Consider the following 13218-nt stretch of genomic DNA (forward strand, 5'->3'; position numbering starts at 1 on the left):
ATGACTACATAATATAGCTGCTTTCTGAAATAGTGATCAGAAAGTTTGTGTTGCCACAAACATTTTTATAATTTAATACGCTTTGTGACAACATTTTTCGTCATGTTTCCAACTTGCGCGCACAGTTTAAAACATTCTGTTTCATAATTTAATTCCATATTTAATATATAGCTTTTATAACGTCTGGAAACTACTGTGAACCTAAAATTGTAAAAATTTCACGTTAAATTTTTATTTTATTTTGAGTTGAGTTTATAAAATGTATTTTATTAAAAAAATTTGTAATGTTTTCGTCCATAAAATTTTTCAGTATTAAAATGTTCATCAGATTGTTGGTTCAGTTAGAAAATAGTGCCCACATAAAAAATTCTATCGAATTTCAAGTATGTATCATTAGCCATTTTTAAAATATCATGCGCGCAAGGTGGAAATATGGCGAAATATTTTGTCACAAAGAGGATTAAATTACAAAAATATTTGTGGCAACACAAACTTTCTGGTTACTTTTTTCCAAAGTAGCTATATTATGTAGTCAGCTGTAAAAAGTTGGAAGTAATTGCTTTTAAAATAAATAAAATATCCCAATTCTTGCAATAGTCACATATTCGAAGATCATGAGGGGTTTAAGGTGTATGAGTCCCCTTAATATTAGTTTCGGTTACCCTTTTCAAGCAGCGATATATAACGTCGAAAGTTCTCGAATTGGGGAGAATAGATGAGTTTCTGGGGAGATCACCAAATCTAGAATTTTAATTTTGAGGTCGTCAATTATTTTGTTTAAGCAGCTATCGTATTTTATTATATCTTACATATATATGTACTTCTAAGTTTTTTCACCCTTTTTGCTTCATGTAATGTTTATTCTTTTCAGGTCCTGAAGAACCTCGCGTGAAAAATCCGAGATTCTCCTTAGAGGAAGTGATATCTGGGGAGTACGAGCCCAGGGTTTTCAACGGATCTTGGATTTCTGGTATGTGAAACATTCAGCTAAATTATTTATGTCCACATGATATTTCTTCATAAGCTATCTTCCATTCAACGAACTATAAATAATATGCTATGCATGCAGATAGCTTAAAATTAGCTTCTTCTTTCTATTTTTACTTCCTTGTATGAGAAATGTTTGATATGGACACCACATGGCCTCCTTGTTCGGCCTGTTAAACTGTACACATTTTCTGCCACATTTTATTTTCCTCGAACTTAATTATATTTTTCATTTAATCAGTTCAGTTCCTCATTTGCGGCAAGGCAAAAATACATGCAAACTGAAAATATCTTCATTAAAAATTCTAAAGTACAGAAAAACCTAAAACACAAAATATTGTAAGAACAGTTAACCCTTTGTTGCATCATGTCCACTGTAGTAGACAAAAGTTTAAATTTCTTCTGTAAATGCCTTAACAGATTCCATTCCTGTGTTTACTCATTCTATATTAATAGAACTTTCAACTGTCGATCACAGATGGCTGTATAGCATCACTAAGTAAAGCATTGCTATTTGGAAAATGGCTGCTACTTCTGTTTCCAAGTTAGTACAATTTCTCATAGTATACATTATATAATATTGCTTACATTTTCTTATACTGCCATTTTTTATTCATAATTAGTAATTTTAGACATTTTGTTTAAAATGTCAGTTTGAGAAAATTGTGGAGTGGGTAGATAAAGATCTACCGAAAAGAGTGAATTGAAACCCAAATGTACTGCTTATCAAGCTAAAACACCACTGGAAACGTTTATGTTTGGCAAGGAATTTCTAGAACATTTGACATTTGAATCCGATAGGTACAGGTTACAAAATCTTAGCAAAATGAATTCAATCACAATCGACGAAATGAATGTATTTTGAGGGATCTGTATGTACATGTCAGTTGTAGCTTTACAATTTAGAAGATGGTAATGATCACTGCAAACAAGGCAGGAAATGATTTCAAAAGCAATGACCGTAAATCGTTGGGAAGAGATTTGGATGCATGTACTTATATGCATGCTGTCCGCTGTAGTGAACAAACTGTAGCAATTATTTAAAACGAAATTTGAATAAAATTAATTTGTTTTTTTTTTATGACTAAGGTTATTTTAAGTGGAAAAAATACAAACATTTTCGTTTAACTTCTCTAGATTATTTGTATGCAACAAAGGATTAAAAAAATTAAAATTAAAATTAGAGTTTCTATGCAAAAACAAGCCCTAAGGTTAGCAGGCAGGAAGACAAAAATTTCGGTGCACACAACTGAAAGTTGATTTCTGATTCCACTGGGTAGAAGGATTCTGAAACTGGTGCACCCAATTAACTTAATTCGCTATTCTAATAAGACTCTCAAAATGTAAACAAATGGCGGCCATGTTAGTCTTAGCGGTACTTAAAATATTAAATTGTTGGTAATTCTATAGATATCGCATGTAGATTAACTAGGCCATAAAAACCTTAATCGTTAATTATGTATTATGTTGAAGTTTTTATGCCTTTAGTTAATTTGCATGCATTAGTTGTAAACAAATGGCTGCCTAGTTAGGCCTAGCCACTTAAAGTTTTAAATTGTTGATAATTCTACATCTAATGCAGGCACATTAACTAAAGGCATATAAAGCTGAACATAATTCCATACATAACGAATAAGAATTTTATGCCTTAGTTAATCTGCATATACTGGGTATATAATTACCAATAATTTAATATTTTAAGTATTGCTAAGAATAACGAGGCCGCCATTTGCTTACATTAAAAATTCTTAGTAGAATAGCGAATTAAGTCAGTTGGTGCACCAACTTCAGTGTCTTTTTGCCGAGTGGGGTCGAAAGTTAACTTTTATTTTGTGCACCGAACATTATGTCTTCGTGTCCGTTGACGGAACCTTGCTTTGGCTTACAAACTCTAATTTTAACTGTAAAAATTGTTTCTTTTAACTACTTTAACTGTATTTGGTAATTAAGTTTTTTCTGTATTTTGAAATTTGGAATGAAGATGTTTTCAGTTTTTATGTATTTTTGCTTTACCCGGAAGTGAGAACTGAACTCATTAAATTAGAAATATATATTTAATGAGATTCGAGGAAATATGTTTAAATGATGTTCAACAAAAAATGAGTATAATTTAATAGACTGTTTGAGAAACACATATAGTGTCCACATCAGAATTTTTGTACAAATGCCTCTGCATAAATTCGGACAAATAAGATTCGAAGCGCTGTACAGCAGAGGCCCGATGGCGTTTATTACGGTAAAATGCTCAAAGCCGGCATCTCGCAATTTATCCGAATTATACGCTTTCCAGCAATCAATATAAATAATGCTTCCTTCTTCGATAGTTTCTTTTATGGCATTCAATAAAGTTTTCTGCGACCGATTTGGAACCAAGACTGAAAAACAGTCATTTGATTTTCTGCACAATCATCCGAAAATCCATTGTAGCGGACGAGTTTTTTTTTGCGGGGGTGGGAGTGTAAAAAAAGGATTTTTCATCTACTTCAATAATCACATCCATCGGTTTTTAACTTAGGCCGAACATTTAAAGCGGTGGCACACAGTTCACACATGTAATTGTTCCAGTCTGTAATTGTATTGTGGTTCGTCTTTGCTTGGAGTTCACAAAATTCAATAGATGTCATCTCCTGACACCAAAAATGTGAACCTCACGGCTGTAAGGAAGGAGATTTCTAATCTTTCGAACCAGGTTTGAGTTTTTAATCCTTTCTTCTCAATCACGGGATTCTTTCTAGCTGCGCCATTTCGCTGTTAAGTTATCGATAAAATACATTTTCATCACGTGGTTGTTCAAGCATAATTTTCCATCATGAATGATGTAATTTCTTTGAAAAAATCTTTTGCTGCTTATTCATCATTCGGCACTTTCTAAATTGTTAGATCCACAGCTTTATCAAAAAAAATCTAATGTGTACGCCGCATGACTTCCTTGTACGAAATATTAAATTATACGCATTTTTTTTTCTTGAATTTCATTTAAATTGATTGGGTTAAATTAAATCTACTTCGTCGCCAGCGCATAAACTACAATAGAATAAATGCACTCTTTAAAATTCACTATATTTGTTTACTATAACGACACTCTGAATGCACAAAATTTATATCATTTGAAGAATTATCGTTGCCACATGTTCTATTCAAATACTATAATAAAGCCAAAACGATGTATGAAAGAAATTAAGCAAACAACACAGAAAAGAAACAGTTTTTCACAGACGATTTAGTATTTCTCATTCAATTAATTCAACTCTCACTTCGCGACAAGGCAAAAATACATAAAAACTCAAAATATCTGCATTAAAAATTACGAAGTAAATCTTAAACACTTATTTCCTCGAAAAAATTTCAGAGAGGATTAAACATGATTTAATTCGCAATAATAAATGAAGGCGTTATTTTTTGTTGCGAAGCTTAGTCTCTCTAGATTGGCAACAAATCTACAATTCTGTTCCAAATGTAAACTAATATGTCCGCCATATTATTTAAAATTTAACCACACTTAAACAGCTTTTAAATTGTTGATAATTGTACAAATATTGCTTCCAGAATTACGAAAGGCATAAAATCCTTAACCGGAAGATAAAAACAACATAATTAAATCATTTTAAAGCACAAAATGTACAATTTACAAACATATAAGAGTAAAGATACTGAGATCACTGAGCCAGGTAAGTGGATATATATATATATATATAAATATATTTATATACGTTTGGTGGGGCCGATTGCAACCCAAATACGAGGTGCACATCTACATGTTATAGCAGTCCTATATACAAAATTTCAACGTTCTGAAGCTACTCGTTTTTGAGTTATGCGAGATACGTACGTACGTACGCACGTACGTACATACGTTCGTACAGACGCCACGAAAAATTCTCTTCAGAATTAATTTTAAAGCAGTTTTATAATTTTTTTGGAGGAAAGGTGTCTTTTATTCTGTCCTTACGCACAGATATCACGCAAAAACATCGTTAAATTGCATTCGACAACGGTCAAAATGGATATTTTCGTTGAAATATGTTGCATGAAACTTTTCGCGATTACAACACTTCCTTTTTACTTCGTACAAGGAAGTAAAAAGAATTCAAAAATTAAACCAGTATTTTCAAGGCGACTTAACCTTTTCAGGGGCCTGGGACATATATGTTCCGAACGTTCACTACTTTAAATGTGTCTAAAAAAATTTCAGTAAATTATGAAGATTTAAAATTTACTCTTTAATATGGAGTAGGAAGTGTAAGACCCTGTTGATTTGGTTTTATGCTGCTTCCTGTAAAATTATCTGACTTAATGGCCCTAATACAAGATTGCCTAGATAAAAAGTTGGTCCCTAGAGCCCGCATGAAAAGGTTAAAAATATAGAACTATCTAAATTTACGTCAGCTAAATGGGCGGTTTTACTAGATTTGGAGTTGACCAATCGGTATAGCGGTTAGCGTGGCTGACTGCCATGCCGAAGGTTCCAGGTTCGAATCCCGGAGAAGGCATGGATGTTTGTAAATGTACAGTGTCGGTGCGGCATGGCGGCACTCTAGATATGCGGTGAAACGAAAGTCCTCTCGTGTGGTTTAGTGGAAGAGGAGAGGGGTGGTTGCTCTCCCTTAAAATTGGGAGCGGAACTGTTCTAAATCGCACTGTCACCAGCCAGGTACTCAAGGTTGTTGCCAACCGCAGGCGTATCTTACGCTCCTTGCCAGGAGGAATTTCGTGCGCTTGGGCTCATGTTACTGTCAGACAAGTGAGCATTAGTAACAACACTGGATTCGGCTCTTTTTCACATAGTATCTCAAAAAATAAATAACGCTAAATTTGAAATAAATTTTCAGAACGACGAAACGGAAAAAGCATTTCGTGAAGAATATGCAATTCGACCTTGGTCTGCACCTAAAGAGGAACCCATTAAAATCGCACTTCTTAAATTAAATCACAGTGTCAAAACTTATTTAAGATGATTTGCGAAGCATCAGCCACATAAAAACACCTTTTTTTCCTTTCATTTATAACTCATAAATGAGGCCATAAAACTTCTTTAACGAGTTAGTTAAACTCGGAAAAGGTATCACTGATAACTTCAGTTATAAATAACCATTTGCGGGCATGCATAACAACAAAAATGTTCCCATTCGACATTTGGCCGTTACACAGATAATTGCGACTCAAAAAAGATGTTAAACGGCATGAATACCAATTAAAACCTCCATAAATACTTTCTTCTGAAAGAAAAAAAAAAGGTAAATTAAAATGTGTATGCACTCTAATGGCAGCCGCGCTCTCTAAATAATCTCTCCAGTTATTAAGGTTATCATTTCAACTGCATGAATAAATTCCTTTGCCCAGCTAATGTGCGTATGTAATGTGTTGATTTTTTCGAAACATTTCTTTGGCAGGCTTTGTATATATAAAATACATGAACTAATACTCATAAATATAAAACATATAAAAGGATTACCGAAGATAATTTCTCAAATAATTAAATAATCAAAGATAGTTTTTTTTAATAATTTAAAAAAAAAAACTGGAAGGTTTTAAACTTTAGCAGTCTCCTAAAAGGGTTTGTTAAAATATTTTACGTTTTCCCTGAGCTCCCCGTCTACCAGTCTGCTCTTCACTCACTCCTGCTAATCTTTTTTATTGTTGTTGTTGTCTTTTTAGCTTTATTATTCGGCATCGTTTTCTTGCACTTACGTACAGCTCAACAGCAAAACCGCAAAATATTTTAAATAGCATAGTTTGAGAATTCTCGATACATTGTTAGAGATAAATTTCCATACATAGTTTATATTCGTTATATTATTTCTTAAAAAGGTAGCCGTACGTGAAGACAGCCGCTTAAAACTGTTATCATAAAAAATCTGATGTGTGCACCGCATGACTTCCTTGTACGGAATATTAAATTATACGCATTTTTACTTGCATTTCATTTACACTTATTAGATTAAATTAAACCTACTTCGCCGACAGCGCATAAACCACAATAGAAAAAATGCATTCTTTAAAATTCACTTTGTTTACCATAGCGACACTCTGGCGCTAGGTTTACTTAACAGAATTATATTTCGTTCCTATTATAACTCAGAATGCACAAAATTTATATCATTTGAAGAATTATCTAATCGTTGTCACATGTTCTATTCAAATACTATAACAAAGCTAGAATGATGTATAAAAGAAATTAAGCAAACAAAACAAAAAAGAAACAGTTTTTCACAGACGATTGAGTATTTCTCATTCAATTAATTCAGTTTTCACTTCGCGACAAGGCAAAAATACATAAAAACTCAAAATATCTGTATTAAAAATTACGAAGTAAATCTTAAACGCTTATTTCCTCGAAAAAGTTCCAGAAAGGATTAAACATGATTTACTTAAACAATAAATGAAGGCGTTATCTTTGTTGTTGCGAAGCTAAGTTTCTCTAGATTAGCTACAAATCCGCTATCCTGCTGATCAAATGTAAACAAGAGCAATGGTCGCCATCTAAAACATTATTAGGCTTAGCGGCACTTAAACAATTTTAAAATTGTTGATAATTCTAAAAATATTGCATACAGATTTACTAAAGGCATAAAAACCTCAACCGGAAGATAAGAACAACATAATTCAATCATTTTTAAAGCAAAAAATGTACAATTTACAAACATATAAATGTAAAGAAACTGAGGTCGCAGAGTGGATATATATATAAATATATTTATATACGTTTGGTGCGGCCGATTGCAACCAAAATACGAGGTGCACATCTACATGTTATAGCAGTCCTATATACAAAATTTCAAAGCTCTGAGGCTACTCGTTTTCGAGTTATGCGAGATATGTGCGTACGCACGTACGTACATACGTTCGTACAAACGCCAAGAAGAATTCTCTTCAGAATTCATTTTAAAGCAGTTTTATAGTTTTTTTGGAGGAAAAGAGTGTTTTATTCTGTCCTTACGTACAGATATCACGGAAATACATCGTTAAATTGCATTCGATAGCGGTCAAAGTGGATATTTTCGTTGAAATATGCTACCTGAAACTTTTCGCGATTACAATACTTCCTTTTTACTCCGTACAAGGAAGTAAAAAGGAAAAGTATACAATAATTTTAATGAGTCCAACTAGTGTTATTTCATAAAAATATTGAATATTTCTAATTAGGCATATGATGCTTTTAATACATGTTTATCTAAATCGATCACATAAAAAGGAGAAAAAATATTGTTAAAAACTGTTTTTATAGCTTTTAAATCGCTTAATTTATTACTCAATAATCTTCCAGATTAAATCTGAAAGTATCTTTGGCTTTACTGAATATCAAAACTTTGGCGCGTGGAAGATAAAAATATTGTTTTTTTCCACCGTGGAAATATATTGTTTACATAGAGTTAACTTTGTTAATTTAAAGTTAAAAAATATCTTATATTGCTACTGAATTTTGATAAAGCATAGCAGTTTAAATATATAATAAGTATGTATTTCTGTTTTACATATCACAGTCTAAAGATTCAGTCTTTTCAGATTTTTCGTCCACATAAAGATCCGAAGCAATTTGCTCACCACTCAGTAGTTTATTCGCATTATGTGTACAGTTCACCTCAGTATTTTTAGCAGTTGGTGTATGCTTATTTTCCTGTATTTCCTGGAAACCAGTTCCAAATTTTGCATTAGAATTATGAATAGAATCTGATTCTTTAGAAACAGAAGTATCCAGATTTAGAATCAAGTTTGTGCAACTTGTATTATGAGATACACACTTAAGTTTGTCCAGCGGGTGCGTTTTCTTGCAGTGCTGGAACACTCTGCTTAAGCTGTACAGCTTCTTCCAGCTCTGCATCACATGAATTTTAATACCTTTTAATACTTGCTAAGTTTGACTTCGTAACTTCACTATCAGTTTCTATCAACTAACAATTACATTTTAACTTCCATCTCTACTTCAGACTCTAACTTCCATCTCTACTTCAGACACTTGAGAATCAGGAACTTTATATCCAATAATTATTTCTTCACCCTTTTCAGATGTTTTACTAGTCATTTCTTTTATTTCTTCATCTTTACAAACGGTATTATAACTTTCTTCCATTTCCACTTCAGGTACTTCAGTATCTGAAATACCTTTTTTCTTTTCCATCATTCATTTCTTCATCTTGTACTTTCTTTTCCATCTTTTCCATCATTTTCCATCATTCATTTCTTCATCTTGTAAGAATTATGTTAATTTTATTAACAGTTACATTTTTAGTTAAAGTTCCTTTCCTGTTAAATTCTTAACTTCAACTTACCACTTCCGGCCAGAACGTAGTTTTGGAATCACTCTGAATACTTAATGAGGAGGAGCGGTATTTAAATCACGAAGTCTACTTGCAGAGTGAGAGAGAATCAGAGTTTCTGATTTGCGCGCGTCTGTCTTTTGGCTACTCTCTCTCTCTCAAAGCTGTTATTACGCTCGGCCATACTCAGGCCCTTGATAAGCTCCGTAGCCAAAATAGATTTAAGAGACCAACTCGATTAGAATCTTGATAGCTTCGGCTATATCTCTTTAGTTAATCTTAGTTTGAGTTTAATTTTTAGTCTCTTAAGTTCAAGCCCAAGTGTCAGCTTTGATTGTACACTCCAAGACGGAGTTTTGTTAAATATTATTGGAATAATAAAGGGTTAGTTACCCTTCCTTCTTGTTGTTTCTTGTCACACGAACTTAAGCGATTATTCGCTATCTAGTTCTTAAGAATCGTCACTTTCTACAGTAACTGAGAAATACACTAGCCAGAATCTTGCAATCTTTTCGTTCTTTTTCTTTAATCTCGTTAGATATTCCATTCTTTATTTCTTGAAATTACACAGACAGTTCGTTATCTACTTTCTTCATTTCTTCATTCTTTGATTGTTCAGATGCCACTACTGTCATTTCCACATCTTTTATTTCGGCTCTAAATTTTCTTCACATCTCTTCTAAACTCCAAGATATGGCTTCTAATCTTGTTTTACTTCATTTCAACCCGTTGGAGTTGCTCTTGCAGCTTTCTTGTCGACTTTTATTTCTTCTTGGCGAAATTTTATTTCGCTCTTGATCTCAGCCTTCATCTCCTCCTGCCTGGTTTCATCTCTTTTTGTACAGCTTTCATCTCCTTTTGTACAGCTTTCATCTCTTTGTACAGCTTTCATCTGAGTTCACAAATCCATCAAAGCCTTCATTTCCTTCGCCATGGCTTTCTTCAGGCGAGTCACTGACGTTCACTCGCAAATCCCACTTCTGACACCAGGTGTTGCGTTTTACGAGTTCGTGAAGTTGGAGTGATTGATGACAACACTTTATGAAGAATCAAAACCCAATTTATTCGTCAGTATTACACAGGATACTTCCAGAGACGAATTACAGTAGTCGAAAAACTACGACAAGCACTCTGAAACAATCAGCAACAGGCCTCCAGTCTATCGGGCTATAACGGTGAAGATAGCTTCGCGGCAAAACACTTAAGTACAGCTCCCGACTCGGTTCCATCGCTCTCAAGCTAATTTCTGATCTCAAAGCACTACTACTGAACTCAACATATTCTCCAAGATACTTTTCTACTCCGCGCGCAAGAAGGTCATGTATAGCTTTTGACCTGCCTTCGAGAACATTCTCGGGAAAAGCGGTAAGAATTCGTTCTCGAATGTTCTCGCTCCGTCTATGGTGTATGACCAAATGTCGCCAAATGGGCGATTTTGCGCCAAATTTGGCAACCCTGCTTTTTCTTGCCACTTTATGGCAAAGCTATTTTTCTGAGTATTTCGTAACAATATATATATATATATATATATATATATGTAATAATAAAATTCCATAGTCAAGAATACACTTAAAATTCTAATTATATGTTCTTTTCATTTTTTAATGGCGACGGTCTCTTATTTGAAAGTACATTGAATTAAATCCACAGCTCCGTAGTCAAGTTGTTTTTCCCGCCTTTCCTACACGTACAGTTATAGAATGTTCTGGAAATATTTAAAGCGAACTGGAATGGTTGACGAGGCTGACGTCATTTCTTGGAAGCTCCGCCTTTCAAGAGGCTTTAAAATGACTCGCAAAGGAATATCGGGGTCTTTTCTTAAATGTCACGATGCAGTAAACTTCATACAAAAAATTATTAGTAATTCTTTTTTATTTACTCCTGGGATCAGATTTTTGTAATTGCTATTTTCCCTAATAAATGGATCCTGTTTTTTAAACTTATCGTCTGATAATTTAAGCTACGACTACATCTATGATTCTTCACCAATCTATTTATTCCGGACAAATATACTAAGTCGTGCTTTCCAGACATGAAAAACTCAATTTAAATTTCGTCAATCAGTCCAGTAGAAGGGAGCTATAGAATTTACCTTTATTTTATTTATTTATTTATTTATTTATTTTTATTTTTTATTTTTTTGCAGAGTGTACTTGATATTTACTTTAATGAATTAAATTCTGATAATTCTTTTTTGCGTATCTTTAAACTGTAATTAGGCATGCAGAATAGAAACAAATTTGGTTTTTCCTCTTTATAAATGTCCTAGTTATATTCAGTTTCTAAAAGCTCAGTTTATGTGTCGTAATTTTGAAAAATGTTGGTCTTCTCAATGTGTATTACTGTTCCTTGTTTCAGATTTTATGTTAAAACATAAATGTTTCCACAAAATCCCATGAAGCATAAATAATTGAATTAATTTTTGAAAAAAATTATTAATACCTTACTTAAAATTCCTGTATATTTTACTTCTGTTAACCGTCTTTTTCATGAAGGGAAGAAAATTTTCCTGAAACCGAAAATGGTATTCACATTTCATTAAAAGCTTTCCCTAATCCATTTGATGCAAACAATTTAACTAATTATTTTAAAATAAGCATCTGAAAAATTATGCGTTCCATTCCTTTGCGATTAAATAATAATTTTAATTAGAAGAATGTGCTAATTTTAAAAATAAAAATAGGTTATTGTCGAGCATTTGTAAAAAGGAAACACTGGCAAAGGTAAAATGTTGTCTGTTATTTGTAAGTTGATCACGCGGTACTGAAGAAAGAAGTAATTTCGTCGACTTGACATGGAAAATGATAAGTATAACGGCTGCCTTATCGATTAGTTGCGCCAGCCCTTATAAAGCACGCTTATTGCGATGTTTAAAATGGTGTTCTAACGCATAAAATTCCATTGATGACGCTTTAATGGAAATTCTTTTAATATCAGCATTTATTCCTTATATTTTTGTTTATTTCTTTTGCGTTAAGCTGTTACTCACTTTCTCGCAGATGATTCGTTTAGGAATTATATTTTGAATTTTGAGTATTTCTTAAAATAAGGGATTAACTGAGTCATAATTTTGGTTAAAATTATTATTAATTTGGCCTTTTTTGTTTTGAATGTTATTCGACGTTATAACAAAATTTTGCAACGAAGGTACAGAAAGTAAATTTAACTGCAAACACCTACATTTGAGTCGTCTGCTCATTTTTAAAATGATCATGCCCGATTTAGCTGTTTTATGCACGCAGTGATGATATTTAAATGACGATGTTAACAGCAAAGAGACAAGCTAGAGAAAAGGCATTATTAATTCTTCTATTAAGTCTTCTGTTTATTGTTACTCTTATTATTACAACTTATTTTAAAGATTAAATCATGAAAACCTGTTTGTAAAGATGAAGAAATAAAAGTTACTGAAAGCTTTCAGATTGTTATGTTTATTGGGAGATCCATGGAGGTCGCTTGTTGTACAGTGTCTCACAAAAGTGATGGGACACTTGTGCTTTACGAAAGGAAACTGCAGTAAAATGAATTAAAAAAAACATGTAAAAATTTTTTGTGGGTGTGTTTCATACTTAAATTTAGTAATAACTATTACATAACATACATTTTCTCAAAATATTAAAATATTAATTTAATAAAAATACAATTGTTTAGAACGGAGCAAATAATGGTTCACATAAGTGATGGGACACTTACATTTCCATCAAATATTTATCCAAAAATTTTACTTCTTAAAATGTTTTAATATTTTGTTGGATTTCCTTTTACTTTTAAAACGTGATTTAATCTTCTTGGGATGGACTCGACTAATTTTTTTGTGATTTCTAGAGTGATTTTACCCCATTCTTCTTGAAGCAATAATTTTAATTGTTGTTTTGAAAAAAATGGTGTGTTTGCGAATTCTTGATTCCAATTCTTGCCAAATATTCTCTATGGGATTTAAGTCTGGAGATTGTGGTGGTGTTTTTATTATTTCAGG

General features: G+C 32.6%; 1 protein-coding gene across 1 annotated transcript in view; it reads left to right on the forward strand.

Moving 5' to 3' along the window:
• LOC118200149 (inactive dipeptidyl peptidase 10-like) overlaps nucleotides 1–13218 on the forward strand; it is a 631756-nt gene that overhangs the window by 310893 nt on the left and 307645 nt on the right. The window contains exon 3 of the mRNA XM_085812127.1: nucleotides 872–970. Coding sequence (XP_085668253.1) covers nucleotides 872–970 — 99 coding nt within the window. The remainder of the gene's footprint in view (nucleotides 1–871; nucleotides 971–13218) is intronic.

The sequence above is a fragment of the Stegodyphus dumicola genome, chromosome 2 (assembly GCF_044657685.1).
Source record: "Stegodyphus dumicola isolate Sdum_Otavi_A_Nest chromosome 2, ASM4465768v1".
Classification (NCBI taxonomy): domain Eukaryota; kingdom Metazoa; phylum Arthropoda; class Arachnida; order Araneae; family Eresidae; genus Stegodyphus; species Stegodyphus dumicola.